This window comes from Opisthocomus hoazin, chromosome 35 (assembly GCF_030867145.1).
Source record: "Opisthocomus hoazin isolate bOpiHoa1 chromosome 35, bOpiHoa1.hap1, whole genome shotgun sequence".
In the NCBI taxonomy this organism is placed as follows: Eukaryota; Metazoa; Chordata; class Aves; order Opisthocomiformes; family Opisthocomidae; genus Opisthocomus; species Opisthocomus hoazin.
The window spans coordinates 3,498,773-3,511,919 of record NC_134448.1 but is presented as its reverse complement, the minus strand read 5'-3'; the positions used below and the strand labels follow the sequence as shown (position 1 = coordinate 3,511,919).

The following is a 13,147-nucleotide window of genomic DNA, read 5'->3' as shown; positions in this document are numbered from 1 at the left end:
GGGGCGAACGAATCCGACGCGGGCACCGTCCGGGGAACCGAGGGGGGCACCGGGGGGGGGACCGGGGGAGGGACGGGGGGGGACCGGGGACGGGGACCGGGGGGACCAGGGGAGACCGGGAGGCACCGGGGAGGGACCGGGGAGCGACGGGGGGGGAACGGGGACGGGGACCGGGGGGACCAGGGGAGACCGGGGGGCACCGGGGAGGGGACCGGGGGGACCTGGCGGGACCCGGGGGGGCACCGGGAGGGGACCGGGGACGGGGACCGGGGGGGACCGGGTAGGTACCGGGGAGGGACCGGGGGGAGCTGCCCTCTGCCCCAGAACCGGGCAGGAGCGTGGGGCTGCAGACGGGGGTGGCCCGAGGGGGTGTGGGGGTGCGCTGGGTGCTGTCCCCCCCCCCCGGGCTCAGCCCCGAGCTGCCCGGGGTGGGGGGGCACGGCCGGGCCACCCCCGGTACACGCACACGCGTGTTCATGCCCGCTCCCTGCAGCACACGCACGCACACGCGTGCACCCGCACCCGACCCGGGGGTGCGCGGAGGGGAGCAGGCTCCTGCCTGAACCCAGCGTGGGAGCTTGAGGTTCCCCACCCTGCCCCAAAAATGAGCTTTTTGTTTTGTTTTGTTTTTTGGTGGAAAGATGGGAAAAGGTGGGAGCGGGCCCGATCCCTGCGGGGTGCTGGAGCCCCTGCTCCCGGCGTTGCTGCTGAGCTGCGCGACGCCCACCTCCAGCCCCCCCCCACCCCCACCCCTTCACGCCCACGCCTGGAAACCCAGCGGCTTCGTTAACCGGAGCGATAATCGTCCTTTATTAGGCCGAGCTGCCCACGGAGAACCCGGATTCCTGCGCGTATTGCTTAGGACCGTCAAAACCCACCCGTGCTCTTCCTCGGGGCAGCGCGCGGCGGGGAGGAAGAGCGGGCAGCGGGCGCTCGGCTCGGATAAATTAAGAAGGAGAAGGAACATCGGCGACGCCGGAGCGTCGGCCGTCGCCTGCGCCCCGCGCTTCGCTCAGTTGGGCAGAGGCTTCTCGCAGACGTAGTAGCACTCGTAGGTGCAGTAGACGTCGTTCCACTTGCCGGAGACCCAGACGTGGGCGCAGTCTTCGTTGCTGCCGCTGTCGTTGGGTTCTCCTTCCTTCCAAAACCTGGCAGGAGAAGGAGTGAAGCTGTGGGAGAGCGGCGGGCGCAGGCAGCTGAGCCCCAGCGCCGGGAGAAGGGCAGGGAAGAGCTGAACCTGGCTGATTTTTGGTTTTAGAGGTGAATTCTCGCCTCTGAGGCCGTGTTAGACCTCGTGGGAGCGCCCGTCCCAGGGCAGGGTGAAGAAACCCGGTCCGCTGCCCGAACCCGGGGTGCGCAGGCAGGGGAGCTGCCTGCTTTTTTGGGAGGGGGGCAGGCAGGAGAATGCAGGGCGGGCCGGCACTCACGTGAACGTGGTTTTGTAGTCGGTCCCATCAACCCATTCCCATTCCCCTTCCGAATTCCCGTCCGTCAGCCCGATCCAGAAACGCTCATTCCTTGTCCTGAACATGACAAAACTCTGCAGCGGGGAGAGGGATCAGGAGGGAAAAGCACCAGGAAAAGGAAAAGGCAACCTCAGCTCCGCGTCTGCGCCGTGGAGGAGCCGGAGAGGCACAATTCCGCACTCGGCTGTTTATTTACGGGGCGGAGGAGCAGGATGGGTGCCCGGTGCTGTGTCTGAGCACCCCGTGCGCCCAGATGAGAAGCCCTGGACGCAGGCAGCGGGCGGGCAGAGCAGGTCCTGCCTGCTCTCTGCTGGCTGATGCAAAGGATAACAGCACCAGCTCTCGGCTGCCCAGCGAGGTTGGGGTGCGCAGAATGGGGGCTGGGGAAGAAGCGGGGGGCTGGGCAAGATTCGGGTGAGCTTGGGGGGTTCCCGCTGGAGCTGGGGTCTTTACCTGCTCGGCGTAGCTGTTAATGATGACCAACTGCGAGTGCATCTCTTCGCAATCAGCCCTCGCCTTGTACCAGCTCGTTCTGGTTAGGGAGAAGTAGTAACATTTCCCATCAAAGTATTCCCATTCCCTGGATCCGGGTCCGCAGGGGAACACTGGCGAAAGAGGGATTGGGGGGGGGATCGCAGGCGGTCGCGCTGGTCCTCGCCGGGCTCGTCCCAGCACAAGGGGTTTCCCAGCAGCGCTCCAGTGCCAAACTGGTGCAGAGACGACGGCACGGCCCCGAAGCTTGCTGTGGGTTGGATTGCCCCCGAAGGCGGCACCCGGAAAAGCCTCTACCGCAGGGAAAAATTTGGGGTTTTTTTTTTTTTTTTTTCCTAAAATATCGAAGCGTTTGCAGCTGGCGGAGCAGCAAACTGAGAAGGGGACGGACGCCCTGCGCCGCCTTAGCGAAGCAATCGCGAGCAGGAATCCTTCGGGGACAATTTAGGGAAACTTCCGAGGGAAAGAAAAGCTCGCGGGTTTGGGCAGCAGCCAGGACTTACGGAGAAAATCCCTGCCAGAAAAGTTCTGTTTCCGTTCCGGCTGCACCTCGTTGAGTTTAGAAGAAAGAGCTGAAACTGTGAGAGAGACAGAGAGGTGCTGGGTTATCGGCTGTGTCGCTGCCCACGCGCCCACCGCCCGCAAACCCCTCACCCTGGCAAAGCTGAAGGCACCGTTTATTTTTCCAGCAGCCCACGGGGCAAAGAAACCCCAGAAAAATTTAAAATATATCGCTTATAGCTTGGGTGAGCCAGAGATGGCGGCATGGACGTCAGCGGTGGCTACGTGGGATAACCTGGGCGCTCCTCTGGTCACCCTGCCCATGGATTTCGGACCTCGAAAGTCCTCTGGCACGTAAGCGAAGCGCAATTAGACCTCACGTATCTCTCGGTCCCGGCTGCTGAATTAATTAGCTCAAAGACGCCGCAGTACCTCGGGAGAGCGAGACGGCGAACAGGGTGAAGGTCAGCAAGAAGGAGAGGGCCAGCAGCAAGTACACCGCGAAGAAGGACCTCAGCTTCTGCCGGAAGAAGTTTCTGTCTTCAAAAGCAAACGAGAGAGACGTGAAATTATTCCCCTCGGCTCAGCGGGGTTTTTTCGTAGCTCCTCCGGTTCCATTTCTAGAAGGGTTAATAAATAACCCAGAATAGTTAACCAGTTGCTACAGAAGCCAAAATTTTGGTGATGATTCCTGTTCAGACCCAGCCGGGGGGCTGAAGGCACCCCAAAGCAGGCGGCTCTTCCTCAGTGCCTCGCTCAGGGCAGGGCAGGTGATCTCAGGTGTCGCCTAAGCAAAACGCAGAGAAACTACGGGCTTACACCGCGTAGTTTGGGCCGTGACACGCTTTTAAACCCTCCTGGCTCTCTAGGACACCTTTGCAGAGGGGAAATGGGTCCCCAAGAGACAGCCCATGGTGCAGAGGGCTCTTGGCGATCCCCAGCCGGCATCAGGAGCCCTTCTCGGAGGGGTTGAGGCTCGGAGACACCCTCGGGTTCCGAGGTTCAGCCTCGGGAGGTTTGCAAGGGTGCCGGCTGCTCAGTTCGGGGAGCTCCACTTGGGAAAGCTCCAGGAAGAGCCTGGTTTTGCTCCGGCGCGGGACATTCCCAAGTCCGAACGCTCTCGGGTGTTGCTGGTTGGGCACCACCAGCTCCACTCCACCACCACCAGCAGCACCAGCAGACCTTCGCCGCAGCGACGGCCTGCCGCAAAGCCCCTTTCCCTCGTCTTCCGTCCGAGCCCTAACCCCAGCACCGAGCTCAGCAGGGTGGGCTTCCCCACCCCAACCCATCAACCTCGTTAGAGGCGATTAGCCAAGCTGCCTAAGGAGAGGAAGAAGGAGAGTGTGGACCTTCCTCTCCCTCAGAAACCAAGCACGTTGGTGGGGTAAGACCACGCCGCAAGATACGGGCTCTTTGCTCCTGCCCAGCTCCTCGAGGCGGCGGGTTGAAGGGCTGCGGCGGCTGAAGGTTACCTTTGAAAACGTGGAGGTCATCATGGAGATGTTCCTCATCCATCCTGGTAAGCTCTGGCTGGGGTGGGAGAGGGGATGAAGCTTAGGACCAAGTCAGCAGAAGCTTTTTCACCAGGCTCTCTGGAGCAGAGAACCTGCGATGCCTCTCGGGACGTTTGCTCCAAGGGTTATAATTTAACCAGCAGCTCTTCAGGCCGCGTCCTATTGGTTTGTCCTCTCAAAATAGAGCTTGGATCACGTCCACTTCCAATAATTCAGCTGTCCGGAGGTTTTTCCTCCAGCCAGGCTGGGTTTCTATCTCTTCCCCATCGCTTTGGAGTGGAAAAAATTCAAAAAAGGGGCAAATTTTCAAGTTTCTGAAGGCTTTCCCTCCAAGTGTTGGGGAATGAACAGGTCGCTTTGGGAATGAGCTGGTCTGGAAAACGGGAAACGGTCTCTTCGGTTTGGAAACCAAAGCTGAAGGCACCCCGACAGCTGCCCCATAAAATAAATCAGATATGGGGGCTGATAAAAACATCTGTGCTGTGTAAATCCGCGTGCGCTGGAGGTGTCGGAGCCGCTCGCTGCGTCAGGGTCGCTCCCGGCAGCCGCTGGTGACCCAGAGAGTTTAGGGCCTCTCTAATTTTTCTTTTCGTTCTGGGACTTTCGGCCCCGAGAGGGCTCCGAGCGCTGTTTTGTGCTCTGGCGGGGGTTTAGCCGGCTCTCTGCGCGTCTTTTATTCTGTATTTTTGTAAAGAGTTGGGCTGTGATGGCGCAAGGGGCGCATGGACAGCTCTAAGGTGGGGCTGGGGGAAAGAACCCTCCAGCTTCACGGTTGGCCAAAGATGAAACGGAGAGGAACGGAGTAGAAACCCCCTGAATTTGGAACCTGGGAGCAACAAGGGCCTGGAGCAGCCCTCCAAGAGCTTCCGTAGACGTGCGAGGAGGGTTAGCGGCTGGTCCCTCGGGGTAGAAACGCAACCGGCGACTCAAGCAGACCCTTTCAGTCTTCTGTTCCTACAATAACAGGAATAAAAATGCCCGTGGTCATGCGGTATCTTACAGCCCCCTTCCTGCTTCCAGCCCTGCAAAGCCCGCTTTGTGCCCCACGGATTTCCAACGGCCGTTCCGTGCTGTTCCGCGCTCTGCGGAGAGGACGGAAAACCGGCAACGCTGGGACCGTCGGATACGAAACGACGTCGTTGGGAGCGCGGTGCCGCCGGCCTCGCGCGCGTCCCACCGCGAGCACGGCGAGAACGCTCGGGTTCTCGCCGCCTCGAGCCGCGCCGTGACTGACGGACGGATTTTTAGCGGTTTTAATTTTCCCTTTTGCTGTTTTCCCTTCGCTCTCCGAGGCCGGAGAGTACTGGGACAGAAGTTTTAATAACGCTAATTACTCCAGCGTGAAGCTCTGGGCCCGTGATGAAGACGTAGCGGCGGTTATTAAGCCGGCAGCCTTGGGATGCTTTCCAAAGCAGAGCTGGGGCGTTTTACTCTTGTTTATTTGCCCCAGAGCTCCACTGAGATGGTGTTTAGGAACAGAAAGGAGGCCAGGGCACGGAGACCGGCTGTTAACGAGACGCGGAGCAACGAGGATTTCATCACAGGCGGGGTCAGTGCCATCCAGGTCTGCCTGAAACCCGACGGCTTTATTGCACAAGCGGAACGGAGGGCAGGGGGTGCGGGGGGTGGAGAGAGCAGAAAAGGCTCGGCCGAGAGGGCTGCGTTTCCTAGGGGAACGCTCTTCTCCTACGGGAGGAAAAAAAAACCAGCGAGCAACGGTGGGAAAGATCAGCTCCCGTCCCCGTCCGGCCGGATCAGGGGGATGTGAGCGACGTGGGAGAATCTCGCGGGGAGGGGACCGCGGCGTTACGAGGGTCCGGGGCTCGGGGGTTTGGCCGAGTGCTTCAGGATTCCGCGTGTTCCCCTGCCGTAAGAAAAAGGAGCGAGGGGTCGAGCGGGAGGGAGAGCGATGGGTTTCGCCCAGGGTCTCCTGGGGAAAGCTCCGGATCGCCGCAGCCCGGCTGAGGCTGCGGCCGCAACGGCCCCGCTTCTGCCTCCCTCCCCCCGTTAATTACAGAATCACAGAATCACAGAATAGTAGGGGTTGGAAGGGACCTCTGTGGGTCATCTAGTCCAACCCTCCTGCTGAAGCAGGGTCACCTACAGCAGGCTGCAGAGGACCTTGTCCAGGCTGGGCTGGAATATCTCCAGAGAAGGAGACTCCACAGCCTCCCTGGGCAGCCTGGGCCAGGGCTCCGGCACCCTCAGAGGAAGAAGTCTTCCTCGGGTTCAGCTGGAGCTTCCTCTGCCCCAGTTTGTGCCCGTTGCCCCTTGTCCCTGTCACTGGGCACCACTGGAAAGAGCTTGGCCCCATCCTCCTGACCCCCACCCTGCAGATATTTATAAGCATTTATTAGGTCCCCTCGCAGCCTTCTCTTCTCCAGGCTGAACAAGCCCAGCTCCCTCAGCCTCTCCTCGCAGGGGAGACGTTCCAGTCCCCTCACCATCCTCGTAGCCCTTGTAATTCGTTCATTCGAACCAAGACCTCAGTTCAGGCAAAACATCGCAGCGTGAGGAAACATCAATCAAAAGCTTTTTTATTTAATAAATACAATATTTGATTTAAAAACATCCTTGGCTGACTCTGACCTAGGAACAACGCTCAGCGTCGGTTATCAGCATTGCTGGGAGGAGGAGGAGGACGTGGACAACGAAAGGCGACGAAGAAACGTGGCTCTTCCCAGCGAAACCCAGAGGTGACGGCAGCGACGCCGGAGAGCACGCGCCAGCCCATTCGCTGCGCCAACGGGGAAGCCCAGCTCTTCAGGTTCAGGAAGCCCGGCGAGCAAAAGCTTTTCCACAGAGAAGAACGGAACCGGGAGGGAAGCAGAAGGCGACACGGCGGACGCGACAACGCTCGCCGGCGGGGCGGATCGCCTGAGCCCGTCCAAGGAACTCATGTCCATCTGAACCCGAGGAAGAACTTCTTCCCTCTGAGGGTGACGGAGCCCTGGCCCAGGCTGCCCAGGGAGGTTGTGGAGTCTCCTTCTCTGGAGATATTCAAGACCCGCCTGGACAAGGTCCTGTGCAGCCTGCTCTGGGTGACCCTGCTTCAGCAGGAGGGTTGGACTGGGTGACCCACAGAGGTCCCTTCCAACCCCTACCATTCTGTGATTCTGTGAAACGGCGGCTCCGGCGCGGGGTGGCCGAGGCGTTTCTCCCCCGGCGGGGTCTGGAGCGTACGCGCGGGGCGGTTACGCAGCCGGAGTTAGGTATTAACTGGAAGTCTGGGGTTTGGGCTGCCAGATCTTTATTTCAGCGGAAGGAGGGCGCTCGCTTCGCTCCCCGAATTCTGCGCTTCGTTAAGCTCCCGCCTGGTGATGAAGAGGAGCAGCCGGAGGGTGAAGCGGTGACCTCAAGCCGGTCGTCGGTGGGGTTTCCCCAAGGCTGGCCGCTCCCCGGCTTTCCCGACCCATGGAAAAGGGGGGTGTGGAACTATGAGTCAAATGAAGGTTTTACATCTGCAAATTGAGGTTTCTGTGCCAACGCAGCAGCGTCCACCACCCGAGGATGGGACCCAGCGGCCGCAGGCAGGCGAGGAACCCACTCCCACAGCAGCTCCCTGCAACGTCCCACGGAGGATGGAGCGGGGGGAGACCCCACGGCCCTGCTCCGGAGGGGATACAGCGGGAAGAGATGCTCCTCTGGAGCTGAGCAGCAGCTCAGCTGGACCCCGCAGCCAACAGGGTTTCGAAACCTGGCCAGAGTGCTGTCTTCTCGTCAACTTTGCTCGTTTTAATATCATTTTAATACCAAAACACACCTCCATCCCGCAGGCTCCCCGCCTCTGAGGTGCGACCACCCCTCCTCCAGTCTGCGCTCTCCATTTTTCGTAAACTCGACCTTTAAACGTGGAGCGAGAGAATTTTACACCAATCCTGATAAAAGCTGTGTGTGACTGCAGTGACTCCAACTCCACCTTAAAGGTAGAAAGGATATAAAATAGCCAGGGAAATGGGGGATTTTCGGAGAAGACGACCACACCGTAGATTTTTGGAGGAAAAGAAGACCACAGCGTAGATTTTTGGAGGAAAAGAAGACCACAGCGTAGATTTTTGGAGAGAAAGAAGACCACAGCGTAGATTTTTGGAGGAAAAGAAGACCACAGCGTAGATTTTTGGAGGAAAAGAAGACCACAGCGTAGATTTTTGGAGGAAAAGAAGACCACAGCGTAGATTTTTGGAGGGAAAGAAGACAACACCGTAGATTTTTGGAGGAAAAGAAGACCACAGCGTAGATTTTTGGAGGAAAAGAAGACCACAGCGTAGATTTTTGGAGGAAAAGAAGACCACAGCGTAGATTTTGGAGAAAAAGAAGACCACAGCGTAGATTTTTGGAGGAAAGAAGACCACAGCGTAGATTTTTTGGAGGGAAAGAAGACAACACCGTAGATTTTTGGAGGAAAAGAAGATCACAGCGTAGATTTTTGGAGAAAAAGAAGACCACAGCGTAGATTTTTGGAGGAAAAGAAGACCACACCGTAGATTTTTGGAGGGAAAGAAGACCACAGCGTAGATTTTTGGAGGGAAAGAAGACCACATCGTAGATTTTTGGAGGGAAAGAAGACCACAGCGTAGATTTTTGGAGGAAAAGAAGACCACAGCGTAGATTTTTGGAGAAAAAGAAGACCACAGCGTAGATTTTTGGAGGAAAAGAAGACCACAGCGTAGACTTTTGGAGGAAAAGAAGACCACACCGTAGATTTTTGGAGGGAAAGAAGACCACAGCGTAGATTTTTGGAGGAAAAGAAGACCACAGCGTAGATTTTTGGAGAGAAAGAAGACCACAGCGTAGATTTTTGGAGGAAAAGAAGACGACACCGTAGATTTTTGGAGGAAAAGAAGACCACAGCGTAGATTTTTGGAGGAAAAGAAGACCACAGCGTAGATTTTTGGAGGAAAAGAAGACCACAGCGTAGATTTTTGGAGAAAAAGAAGACCACAGCGTAGATTTTTGGAGAAAAAGAAGACCACAGCGTAGATTTTTGGAGAAAAAGAAGACCACAGCGTAGATTTTTGAAGGAAAAGAAGACCACAGCGTAGATTTTTGGAGGAAAAGAAGACCACAGCGTAGATTTTTGGAGGGAAAGAAGACCACAGCGTAGATTTTTGGAGGAAAAGAAGACCACAGCGTAGATTTTTGGAGGAAAAGAAGACCACACGGTAGATTTTTGGAGGAAAAGAAGACCACAGCGTAGATTTTGCTAAAAGCAAGCTCCCAACAAACCATCTCACAGCAAAATTGGCATCTTATCCCCAATAAAGATTCTGCCCCAAAGCCGCTCCCAGGAAGGCAGGCTTTACCCGAAACCCAGCCCTCGAGGCGTAAAAATTAACAGCGAAAGCCCCGCCGCCGCGTCAAGGAGGTCGTGAAAAGCTGCAGCGGGGCAAACTCGCCCGGATTTGATCGACGACTTCGTCTCCAAAGCCAGCGCCGCCCAACCTGAGGTTCCTCAGCCGGGGCAGCGCTTGGCACAAAGCGGTGACGGCACCGGGGGAAATCCCATCGCAGAGGTCGAGGCCCAGCGTCTCCAGGCACCGCAGGGTCACCAAACGAGCCAGGCCGGCGTCCGTCAGCGAGCAGGTGTCGCCGATCTCCAGGAACCGGAGCCGCTTCACGTGGCGCCCGACGGAGCCCGCGGCGGAGTCGCCGACGACGCAGCGCCGCAGGACCAGGCGCTCCAGGTCCTCCAAGTGCGGAGCCGCTCTCTCAATCCCCGTCTCGGTGACGCGGTAGGTGCCGGCAAGGCTCAGCGTCTTCAGGCGGCTCTGGGAGGAGACGTTGAGGAGATGGCGATCGGAAAAGGCCGGGACGTCGCGGATAACGAGGTGCTGCAGCCGCGGCAGGGCGGCGGAGAACCAGGCGGCGGGGATTTCGCAGCGGGTCAGCTCCAGCGCCGTGAGGGAAGCGGGGATGCTGTCGTAGGGGACGGGGCGGAGGTCGGTCTCCGTCAGGGTCAGGCGCCGGAGCTGGGGACATCGCTTCCCGAGGGGCGGCCAGCAGCGCCGGGGAGAGGAGGCGGCGCTTCCCGCCGGAGCCCAGCGCACCCCGCAGCCGCAGCGTCCGCAGGCTGGCGCGGAGGTGCCGCCGCACCAGGTGCCACAGGGTGCGGGAGGTGAGCTGGGGGGGCAAAGGGAAGGGACCCGTTCTCTGGGGGTGGGGGCACCCCCAAACCCCTGCCTGCACTGGGGGGGGGCACCCCCAGACCCCTGCCTGCACTGGGAGCACCCTCAGACCCCTGCCTGCACTGGGGGGGGAGCACCCCCAGACGCCTCCCCGCACTGGGGGCACCCCCAGACCCTTGCCCACACTGGGGGGGGGCACCCCCAGACCCCTGCCTGCACTGGGAGCACCCTCAAACTCCTGCCTGCACTGGGGGGGGGCACCCCCAGACGCCTCCCCGCACTGGGGGCACCCCCAGACCCTTGCCCGCACTGGGGGGGGGGCACCCCCAGACCCCTGCCCGCACTGGGGGTTGCACCCCCAGACCCCTGCCCGCACTGGGGGCACGCCCAGACGCCTCCCCACACTGGGGGCACCCTCAGACCCTTGCCCGCACTGGGGGGGGGCACCCCCAGACCTCTGCCCGCACTGGGAGCACCCTCAGACCCTTGCCTGCACTGGGGGGGCACCCTCAGACCCCTGCCCGCACTGGGGGAGGCACCCCCAGACCCCTGCCCGCACTGGGGGAAGAGCACCCCCAGACCCCTGCCTGCACTAGGGGGAGAGCACCCCCAGACCCCTGCCCGCACTGGGGGGGCATCCCCAGACCCCTGCCCGCACTGGGGGGGGGGCACCCCCAGACGCCTGTCTGCACTAGGGGGGGCACCCCCAGACCCCTGCCCGCACTGGGGGGGGCCACCCCCAGACCCCTGCCTGCACTGGGACGATCTCCCCCTCAGCCCCCCTGCCCGCAGTGGGAGATTCCTCCCCCCAGTCACAGCTCCTCCCCCACAAAGGGGCAATTCACCCCCAATCTCAACCCCCCCCCCCCCCAAAATGCAGCAATTCGCCCCCCCCCCCCCAGTCTCAGCCCCCCCCCCCACCCAGTCTCAGCCCCTGCCCGCAGTGGGGCAATTCCATCACCCCCATCCCCCCCCATCTCTGCCCCCTGCCCTCAGAGAGGTGAGTCCCCGTCCCCCCCCCCCCAAATCTCAGCCCCCTGCCCGCACTGAGACGATCCCCACCTCGGCCCCCTGCCCGCAGTGGGGCGATTCCTCCCCCCCAGTCTCAGCCCTCCACCCACAATAGGGCAATTCGCCCCCCTCCAGTCTCAGCTCCTCCCCCCCCAATGGGGCAATTCACCGCCAATCTCAGCCCCCCCTCCGCCCACAATGGGGCAATCCCCCCCCAGGCTCAGCCCCTGCCTGCAATGGGGCAATTCCACCCCCCACAACCCCCCCCCAACTCAGCCCCCTGCCCTCAGCGGGACGATCCCCCCCCCCCCCCCAAATCTCAGCCCCCCCTGGCCACACTGGGGCAATTCCCCCCCCAGATCTCAGCCCCTTGCCTGCAGTGCGGCGCCCCCCCCCCCTACGCCAGCCCCCTGCCCACAGTGGGGCGATTCCACCCCCCCCCAACCCCACCCCCAGCCCCCTGCCCGCACTGGGACGATGCCCCCACCCACCCCCCCCCGGTGCGGGAAGGCGGTTGTGAGGCCCGTACCCGGTGCGGGCTCAGATCCACGTCTCTCCAGACCGTCGGGTCCAGCGCCAGCCGCTGCCACCGCCGGGGAGACCCTGCGGGGAGGCGGGAGGCCATCAGGGCCGGGGCCTGGGCGGGAAGCGACCGCTCCCGGTGCCCGTCCTGCTCGGGGAGGCCCCACCGGTGCCCGTCCCGGTCGGGGAAGGCCCCACCTGGCCGCCCGCAGCCGATCCCGCAACGGCAGCAACGCCATAATCTGCAACAACACCGAATCGGGCAACGCCGGTAACTCCCCTCCCGCCGCCGCCGCCATCTTGGCGGTGTCATGACAACGAGGCGACGGCGCCGCTTCCGCTTCCGGCCATGGAGCGGCCGGTGACTTCCGGTTCCGGCGCGGCGGCGGCTGAGTGACGCAGAGCTCGGTGAGGCCGGGCCTTCTGTATTTAACCCAATTTCTTACCGATTTAACCCAATTTCTTACCCATTAACCCCATTTCTTACCCATTAACCCGCTCCCCGGTGTAATTTCCCCCCTCTCCGGTGCTTCCCCCCTCTCTCCGGTGCTTCCCCGTTAACCCCCGGTGCCTCCCCCGCAGGCAGCGATGATCGAAGTCGTCTGCAACGACCGTTTGGGCAAGAAAGTGCGGGTGAAATGCAAGTATCCGCCGAACCGGGCTGAAAAGGGGGGATTTGGGGGGGGAATGGGGGGGTCCCGGTGTCTCCCGGTTTGCCCTTAACGGCCCCGCCAGCACCGAGGATTCCATCCGCGACCTGAAGAAGCTGATCGCGGCGCAAACGGGGACCCGGTGGGATAAAATCGTGCTGAAGAAGTGGTGAGTGGGGTTGAGGGGAGGCAGCTCCAGCCCCGGGATGGCGGGGGGGGGGGGGGGGGGGGGGGGGGGCACCGGGCCCCCCCCCCCCCCCCCCCCGCCATCCCGGGGCTACAGATCCGTTACCGACCGCTTGCTAATTACGTTTTCCATCCCCCCAGGTACACCATCTTCAAGGATCACGTCACGCTGGGCGATTGTATCCTTCCGCGGGCGGGCATTTTGCGGTTTTAACGTGGGGGGAGGGGGGGTGCGGTTTGTTCTCCCCCCGCAGCTCCTTCTCCTTAACGCCATCCTCCAGACGAGATCCACGATGGGATGAACCTGGAGCTCTACTACCAGTAGCGGCTGCCGTTCCCTCCCGGTTCCCCTGCCGGTCCCCCCCCCCCACCCCCCGGTGTTTTCTTCTCCCCTCCCCCCGCCAATTCCCCTTCGCTGGCGCCATGTTGAGGCCGTTAAAGCCTGGAGTGTGAAAGTGGTTTATAATAAACGTCTTTCTCGAGTTTTTTTTCTCTGCTCGTTGCGTGGATCGGGAGGCGCAGAACCGGGGGAACAGAGCGACGCGCTCCGCGCTCCCACTTTTGGCCGCTCGCGGCCACCGTCCTCTCGCGCGTCACGTGATCAGCGCCGCTTGCCGCCTCCCGCCCGCAGCCGCTCAGCTCCAGAATGGCGGGCGCCCCCACCAATGGCAACGCGGGGA

The 13,147-nt window shown here is 61.2% G+C and overlaps 3 protein-coding genes across 4 annotated transcripts; 1 reads left to right on the top strand and 2 right to left on the bottom strand.

Moving 5' to 3' along the window:
- Positions 1-786: 786 nt before the first annotated feature.
- On the bottom strand, positions 787-4,115 carry LOC104335143 (hepatic lectin-like). Of its 2 annotated transcripts, none has more exons than XM_075446014.1 (6): positions 3,932-4,115; positions 2,892-2,999; positions 2,462-2,536; positions 1,920-1,998; positions 1,428-1,523; positions 787-1,148 (listed from the first exon to the last, which is right to left on the bottom strand). In XM_075446014.1, the coding sequence occupies exons 1-6, from the start codon at positions 3,972-3,974 to the stop codon at positions 1,013-1,015; spliced, it is 537 nt and encodes a 178-aa protein (XP_075302129.1). In that variant the 5' UTR covers positions 3,975-4,115; the 3' UTR covers positions 787-1,012. The 2 variants fall into 2 exon arrangements, with proteins under 2 accessions (XP_075302129.1, XP_075302128.1); XM_075446013.1 differs by having other exon boundaries at positions 1,428-1,540; positions 1,920-2,071; positions 3,932-4,108.
- A 4,232-nt stretch (positions 4,116-8,347) lies between these two features.
- FBXL12 (F-box and leucine rich repeat protein 12) lies at positions 8,348-12,001 on the bottom strand. The gene is given in 3 exon segments (XM_075446044.1): positions 8,348-9,963; positions 9,965-10,093; positions 11,639-12,001. Coding segments are annotated over 3 exon segments (1,068 nt in total). The 5' UTR covers positions 11,945-12,001; the 3' UTR covers positions 8,348-9,330.
- Positions 11,936-12,949, top strand: UBL5 (ubiquitin like 5). The gene is made up of 5 exons (XM_075446045.1): positions 11,936-12,039; positions 12,214-12,275; positions 12,367-12,450; positions 12,609-12,646; positions 12,749-12,949. Exons 2-5 carry the CDS (start codon positions 12,220-12,222, stop codon positions 12,790-12,792), a joined length of 222 nt encoding a protein of 73 aa, XP_075302160.1. The 5' UTR covers positions 11,936-12,039; positions 12,214-12,219; the 3' UTR covers positions 12,793-12,949.
- Positions 12,950-13,147: the final 198 nt, after the last annotated feature.